This window comes from Lactuca sativa, chromosome 1, assembly GCF_002870075.4.
Source record: "Lactuca sativa cultivar Salinas chromosome 1, Lsat_Salinas_v11, whole genome shotgun sequence".
Lineage (NCBI taxonomy): Eukaryota > Viridiplantae > Streptophyta > Magnoliopsida > Asterales > Asteraceae > Lactuca > Lactuca sativa.
In genome coordinates, this window is record NC_056623.2 from 71,159,576 (window position 1) to 71,168,089 (window position 8,514).

General features: G+C 37.9%; 1 protein-coding gene across 1 annotated transcript; it reads right to left on the reverse strand.

The window, feature by feature from the left end:
* Positions 1-816: 816 nt before the first annotated feature.
* Positions 817-2,675, reverse strand: LOC111916636 (E3 ubiquitin-protein ligase PUB23). Its single transcript, XM_023912305.3, has one exon. The coding sequence runs from the start codon at positions 2,236-2,238 to the stop codon at positions 967-969; it is 1,272 nt and encodes a 423-aa protein (XP_023768073.1). The 5' UTR covers positions 2,239-2,675; the 3' UTR covers positions 817-966.
* Between the last annotated feature and the right edge of the window lie 5,839 nt (positions 2,676-8,514).

Below are 8,514 nucleotides of genomic sequence, written 5' to 3' on the forward strand. Positions count from 1 at the left end.
TTTTGATTTTACATTGAGACGACCTATCACTTTTTCACCTTTGCAAATATCCAAAAAGATTAATTCGACTGCATAGTTTGTACTTAGATTCATCAAGTGACAATTTAAAATTAAACTGAGAGTGCACATTAGTTATTGCATAGCTAGATAAGCTGATGTGATGATGGAGTAGTAGTAAAGTCTTTGTTGGGAGTGGTCATGGCAAAACAAAAAGAAAAAAACTAAGAGAAATAAAAGAAATAAACAATGCTAAGAAGTCGAGGCGAGCATTTAGACCAAACTATTTTATAAAAATTGATGGATTTTGGACCGGACTTGTTGATCGAGGCTTACCAGGTCCATGTTCGGGTCTGAGTCTGATTTCGGTTCTTAGACGTAAAAGTGAGCATTTGGAGTGGACCGAACCGAATCGAACCGAACTGACTCTTGGATCAAACTTGTTTTTGTAGAAATTGATGGACCTTGGACCAGACCTACTGATTGAGTAAAGCAAAGGTGTCATCGAGTAGCAACAGATCGATGGCAGATCAGAGAGAACTCGTGAGGAAAAGAAATCCGGCCTTTAGGAGAGACACAACCGATAACCCTAATAACGATGACTTGATACCATACTGAATTGTGCAAAGACCGCTATGACATTCCATTGATATAATTAATACAATAAGTTACAAAAGGAATCCCATATATGGATACAAACATAAATAAAATTACAATTTCAATCACGGGCAACTAATAGATCATAACCATTTTTATTTATATCCTTCTACATTTTATTCCTACAATTCCTCCAATCCATTTAAATAATGACATGTAATATATTACTATCTTAAAATATCTTTAAATTTCATTAAATGAACATTAAATGTTACACATGTCACCATTTAATTGGGTAGGATGATACGTAAAAAGAAAAAGTAGGATGATATTTTCTTTCTATATGATTTCAAAAATAAAAAATTTCTTGCTCTATGATGGGTATGAAACAATTAAATTGTAGGGTATGCAAAAAGAGTTCTTCCAAACCCTAGAATGCATCTTTAGAATCTCACTTGCACTCTCCTTCGTCTTCCTTCCACAGTCTACTTGCAGCGCCAAACACAATTTTCCGACCACCCCCAAATGCAACATCTCTTGCAGAACACTTCTGTTACCGGAGGATTTCGCCACCGAATGCAAGATGCTCACCGCCTTCTCGCTAGCCAAAGATGACACTCGAAAGATCTTCTTGGAAACCACCGCTAATCCACCTCCGTGTTTCAACAGCTCCGATCGTCCTTCTGCGCACTGACAAAGTTGGTCTAGAACCACAATAACCATCTCCGAGACTCTCTTTTCTGTGCAATCCAGGAGGATGTCGATCAGCACCTGAACCGCCCCTGCCTCCGCCGCTTTCATCCTGTTCCGCCCCCATGGACAGACGTTGATGAGTAGCTTTAGTGTTGCTTTTGTGGCTTTCTGGGAGATTTCATCCACCAAGATTTGTACAAGCACAATGAATAAACGAGGGTTTAATGACGTCACTTTCAAGGGCTCCGCCACCTCTAACATTGCTTTCAGTAACATGACGGCGTAAGCACGTGACTCGTAACTGGTGGCGCGTTCCATCACGCGTGTTAACGTCTCAACGAAATCTCCAGTCTTTCCGAACAACGATTTAAGACTCATTGGTGACAGGTGTAGGTGGTGAAGAATGCTTAGCGCTTCGTCTGTTCCAGTCGAAATAAACTCGTCGACACCGGAAACGTCTCCAGCCGGTGGTGAGGACGTCATCTTATTATCCATGTTGGTTAAGATCCACGCAAGGTAATCAGCTGCACCTACTGATTCCATCAACTTCTTGTTCTTTTCGTTCTCCATAACAATCGTTTTTAACTTCTTCAAACACTTCATTTGCAGGTGAGGAGACTTTGAAGAAGAATCCTTCAAGAGTTTTACGATTTCAGTTTTGGAGATCGGAAGCCGTGGTGTTGGGAATGTCCCGATGCCAGACGACGGATTAAGGGTGCTCCATGACTGGATCAGTCGCAGGAGGGTGTGGTTCGGTGTGAGCTCAATATCAACGACGACTTGTTTGGTTACCGGACAAACTTCATTCTTTTGAGAAAACAACCATTTCTCGATGCAATCACGATCATATGTGATCCCTGTAGAGAGAGTTACAGGGTCTTTCATGATCTCAAGCGAAATTGGACAAATAAAAAAGCGAGGAACTTGGACATCTTGTTCAAGATCAGCCATTAACGAATCAGGAATTTGAAGAATAAGTTAAAGAGATCGGAAACAATCAGTTTTTGTTGTGAAGTTGTCACGAATATCGATATGAATGATGCCAAATAGTGAAGAGAACTTGGTTTTATACGAAAAAAGATACTAAATTTACTAAAGAAAGTCAACACACGCAAATATTTTGACTTTTCAAAGAGAAGTTAGAAGCTCAGAGTGGGAAAAGTGTGTTTGTGGAGTGTGTGTAAGCATAGAATTTGCATTTTTAATCCTTTAACTTAAATCAATTCTCAAAATAAGTTCAAACCTTCCTCTTAGAAAAATAATCCTGGTATTCTATAGGGATACGCAAAACCGAACCTGAGAACCGAAAAATCCTAAACAAAATAAAAACTACCAGTTTGAGTTTGAGCTTTTTAAAAACTGAAATGTTGGGTTTTGTTTCGATTTTAGAAAATATAAAAAACTAAGAAAAACCAAATCAAACCGAATTTTATGAAACATATATATTCTATGAAATATATACCTATCACATTGCCTAAGAAAAATTAACTTTAAGCCAGGAGGCAAAATTTAATACGAAGTGTGCAATATTTGAATATTTTTTTTCTTGTTAATGGGTTAGTGGGGGTGCACTGGTGCTGTTTAGATGAAACTCGTTGTCTGCCAAAGTGCCAAGCGCCAAGTGTTGATAGGCAGTAATTCCCTTTGACTTTTCTCTCTCCTAGGGTCAACTGTTTTTCATAACCGACTTTTCTATTTTGAATAAAATTTAAAATATTTAGTAACATTTAAAGCTAAAGTTGAACAAATATCAAATATAATAAGATGTATTATTATTGTCAATGAGATTTTGAATACTTCAATGGTTTATCAAGTAATACATCTGTAAAACTATGTAACAGTTGATGTCTTCTTTGTCATACTATAAACGTATTTTTTACAAAATATATTACCAAAACACGATATAGCTCTTCAGAAATGTATGGAAAGTTAAATGTTAGAACGTATCAGATATTGCAATTTGAGTGTTAGTAAAATGTTAAAACTACCAACACAAAAGTATATATTTCTATCTCTTAGATTTTAGCATCGACAAATAATATATATTCCTTCTAGACCTATGACATTTGACACCATAAGGCGACAACGTTCAACTAATTAACATGTATATAATCTAGCATTTTAACATAGGCTCAACGCCACCACAAACTTCAGGTCAATTAATTAAGCTGACCCGTAGTAAATATTTAATATAGTAGTGACATCAACTTGCTAATTTTGTTCATAATTGACTTCTTAAAAATCAAAATCTTTATTTTCTAGCCAATTGGATTGGTCCTAATCGGACCCGTTCTCAATCTCAACACCGGTCTAGATCCATCATTGGCATTGCTCCTAATAAATAACCAACGACAAACAATTTGATCAGTTTAAGTTACACCAGTCATTTCTAAAAGACAAAACTTCGTAAATGGTTCCAGTGGTATCTTGAAATCTGAAGTTTAGTCTCTAAGTTTTAAAAACCTCACAGATGGTCAATATGGTTTCAAAACTTTTAACAAAAGGTTCTTATTATTAACTCCGTCAAGTTTTGTCCGTTAATTGAATGATATTTCCGTCATTTCATTACCACAGTGACCATTTATGAAGTTTTTAGTTATTTAAAAAAAAAAAAGAAAAAATATTATAATTATTTAAATACAAAGGGTCTCTCTCTCTCTCTCTCACGCACACACACACACACAAACTAGACAATACTGACCAAAATCAAACTCACCCAATCACCGCTACCCTCTCCTCCACCCCTTCCTTGTCTCCATAATGTCACTAACACACACAATGGAGCGTGCACGCAGGCTAGCAAACAAAGCCATTCTCAAGCGTTTGGTTTCACAAACCAAGCAAAATTCACCATCTCCTACGTTGTATTCATCTTCGATGTATGTTTCCTTGTTATCTCCATACCTTTCTCGTGATAGAAATGTTAAAACAAAAAGAAATTTTCATGGGTTTGTTTCTCAAACTCAATTCATATCGGTCGAAGTTCTAAAACCAGTGACACCTATGCACACCGCCATAACTCTGCCACACCATCAGAACAAACCAAAATGGCCGAATTTGTTGGCTTATCGAGTCTCGATTCACTCATTGACTCCACTGTACCTAAATCGATCCGCCTTAATTCCATGAAGTTCCCCAAATTTGATGAAGGCTTAACCGAATCCCAAATGATTGCATATATAAAAAATTATCAAACCATATCAGGAACAATTTTGTATGGCGAAGTACTGCGATTCGCATAAAAATCGAATTGGTTATAGGTGTAACTTAACCAATGTCGGGAGAATTTGCGAATTTTGGGAGGCAATAACATAAACACCTGATTGACAAGAGCTCGAATTAAATAAATCGAGTTTTACACCATGAAACAGAAACACATATCAATCAATGTATATCAAAAGGAAATCGAGGAAATCTGAAGATAGTTGAGTAGAATACCATGTATGGTCTTCAAGGCTAAATAAATCAGGTTTTGTATCGAGCTTCATACCAGCCATTTGTAAATGTCAATGTTTTTTTTTCTTTTTCTTCTTCTTCTTCTTCGTCTGGACTTGAAGAAACATATATCAAGTGAAAGAATTAAATCACAAAGGATGACGGGGCGGTGGCGGAATCCATTGTTGAGCATTTCCAAATCATGAACTAGAATCCATCTAGCGGGGGTGGCGACAAAGGGGTGTCGGTGATTGTAATATCTCAAAATCAGAATAAATTTAAACTTTTTAAAACAACCCATTTACTGAAATGAAGTGTTTACATATTCATTCTTTTCAGAACATTATTCAAAAACGGAGTCTCCAAAGATCCAGTCAATCATAAAACCAAGGATGTACGATCACACCTTCGCATTGCTACGATCCTCTGAAGTACCTGAAACAAAACTAAAACTGTAAGTCAAAGCTTAGTGAGTTTCCCCCACAGTACCACCACACAAACATATAATTAAACATATAACGGGTCCACAACCTCCTGGTTGGATTATCCTTGGCACACAACCTTACGCTTGGAATACCCTGGCTCACAACCTTACAGTTGGAATACCCTGGCTCACAACCTTACGGTTGGAATGCCCAATACATAACGGGTCCACAACCTCCTGGTTGGATTACCCCCGATCCACAACCTTCCGGTTGGAATGCCTTGGTCCACAACTTTCGGTTGGAATGTCACGGTTTGTTGACTTACATCATAGAGCAGTATAGTCTCAACCCCACCATACCATGTCGACATTCATATAACAAATAACATATATCTAAAAACAAATAATCATATAACCAGTTAACAAACTAGCAGGCAAATCTATAGATTACTACTGTATAGCAACATCCTAAATACCAGGATACATAACCAAAGGGGTCGGCATTGGTGCCTTCGACCCCAAGAACATTGAGGAAACTCACATAACAATCTGAAGAATATCTGATAAACACTTTGCTCCCAAATACCGGCTCAATCCAAATCCTAAATGTCAAAATATTTCCGTTCTAAATTAATAACATTTTCCCACAATACCCTTGGTCAAAACTACTCAAATTCAATAAGTCAACCGAGTCAACACAACCGAGACAACTCAGCCGAGTTAACTCAGGCTTCGTACGCGGGGCGTACTCCGGAGGTAGACAGGGCGTACAAGCGTGTCCAAGGCATCAGGGTACAAGCGTGTCCAAGGCATCAGGGCCAGATTTTATGTCGAACCAGTTGGATGGGGAACCGATGGAGAGAGCGGTTTAACTATCATCAATTTTATGTCGATTTCTGAACCGGATTGAACCGGCCGGTTTTTAGAAAAACCTGGTTGAACCGAATAAAAACACATGAAAATCAACCATTTACACAATAAACTTTGGTGATTTTTTTCAAATCTATTTAGTTTTCTATAAATAAAAACATATGGTAAATGTTATAAAGTTTTTTGATGTGTTTGTATTCATCTAAAACTGTAACATCCCGACTCCCAAGTATAAATTTTAAAGCTTTTATATTCATAATTATAGACCTACTCGATGAGTTGGCTGCACCAACTCATCGTGTAGAGACTGATCAGGCCGCATGGTTTATGGAACCTACTCGACGAGTTGGAGGACTACAACTCGGCGAGTAGAGGTTGTGCATTAAAACCCTAATTTTTAGGGTTTTCACCCTACTTAAAGGACCGTAAGTAGTCCTCACAGCCTCCTTACCACCTTTTCTCGTACAGAAGCAAACCCTAATCGAGCTATCCCTATTTTGAGGGTTTGTGAGGCTAAAAGTGTGTGTTTGGTGCATTTCTGGAAGAAACTTGATGATTTAGAAGTGTAGAATGAGAAGGGGCTTGTAATCCAGCATCTACATCGTTTTTGCATTCATTTGAAGGTAAAAATTCATTACTTTGATAATTTTCTTGTTAGATCTCTTCATTCAAGATATTAGGGCCATTTCTAGCTTATCCTTGAAGCATTTCTAGTTTTGAGTACGATTTGAATTTGTAACTTCAGATCTGGACTCCTCTATGCCCTCATTGACATAAAGTCTCAAGCTTTATGAAGCTTTGGCCCTTCTCCATGCAATAAACCTCTTCTTAAGGCTAGTTTTGAGTGTTTTAGCTTCTTGAAGCCTTGCATGCATGTAAAATTAGCAACTTTACGTGGTAAATACACTCTATGAGGCTAGATCTACAATTTGGAGCTTTGGTCTTGCTTAAAAGCGTTTGAATGAGAAAATGACTTAAGGAACTCGACGAGTTGCATAGTCAACTCGTCGAGTTGGATGAGGGCTTCCCGCTTTCTAGATTCTGCATGAACTCGACGAGTTATTGAGATAACTAGACGAGTTGGTTAGGGTTTTTTCCGATATTTTAGATGTTGCATGGACTCGACGAGTTGCTTGATAACTCGGCGAGTTGAGTGAGGGTTTCGTGATTTTCGGAGTTCTGAAGGAACTCGACGAGTCTATAAGCTGCACTTGACGTGTTGGGTCAACATGGATTGTTGACCTTGACCGTTGACTTTGACTTTGACCAATGATTGACCAATTTGAGTGTTTGACTTCTGAGGGTATTTTGGTAATTTGGAAATTTATGGAATTGGATCAATGGTGGTTGTAGGTGTTGGTGTTTGGAGCTGTGTTTCGGGAGTTTGATATTTCAGTTCCAATCGACATTGTGAGGTGAGTTGTTCTCACTATATCAACAGGGTCGAAGGCACCAATGTCGGCCCTTCTTTTGGATTGTTATCCTGGTTATCGCATGGTGATATGCTTAGTGACCTGTTAGGTCGGTATCCTGGTATATAGGATGATGTTATGTTGAGTGACCTGTTAGGTTGGTATCTTGGTATATAGGATGATTCTATGATTAGAGATCGGTTAGATCGCTTTGATTGTTTATACATGCTAGCAATTGTTATCTAGGTGTTGATTGTATGCTTGGGGGTGGGTTGAGGCGGACCTGCTTTGTGATGTAGGCAAACATACCCAGGGTGGCCTGGATAGACTGAAGGTCCAATGGGGCATACCAGTCAGGCCTAAGGCCCAAAGAATGGTCCAGATAGGCTGAAGACCCGATACGGCAGACCAGACATGCTGAAGGTTCTGAGAGTGGGCCAGATAGACTGAAGGCCCGGTGTGGGCGGTCCAGTTATACTGTAGAGTCTATATGCATGCTGTTTAATATGATATGGTTATGGTTCGTAAGGCGTTTGTATTTTGGGGGAACTCAATAAGCTTCGGGCTTAGTGTTTTGGATTTTCTTTCAGGTACTTCGGATGATCGCGGGAAGGCGAAAGCGTGATCCTGCACCTCCTCGCATTTTTATGATTTGATTTCTGGGATACTTTCATATGAAACTATTTTGAAAACATATTGTAATAAATAATGGTTTTTGAATATCTTAAAAAGTTTTAAATTTTTGTGAACTTTTATGGATGTTACATAAACTATATTTTTTTTTGATATTATACTTTATTTTCTTTTTGACGTATATGGATTGATGTAAAACACTAAAACTTATGGTTATGTATTATTTTAATGTATTTGGATTCATCTACAACTTATTTGTATGTGTATTTTAATGTTTGAACTTGTAAACATCAAATTCATAATTTATATATGTATGTATGTGTAGGAAAATAGAAAAAACGTGAAAAATATAGAAACCAGTTGACCCGACGGTCGAACCGGGAACCGCTCACCATACCGGTTCAACTAAAAAATCGATTTTTAAAACATTGTGCATAGCGTATCCTGCGGTAT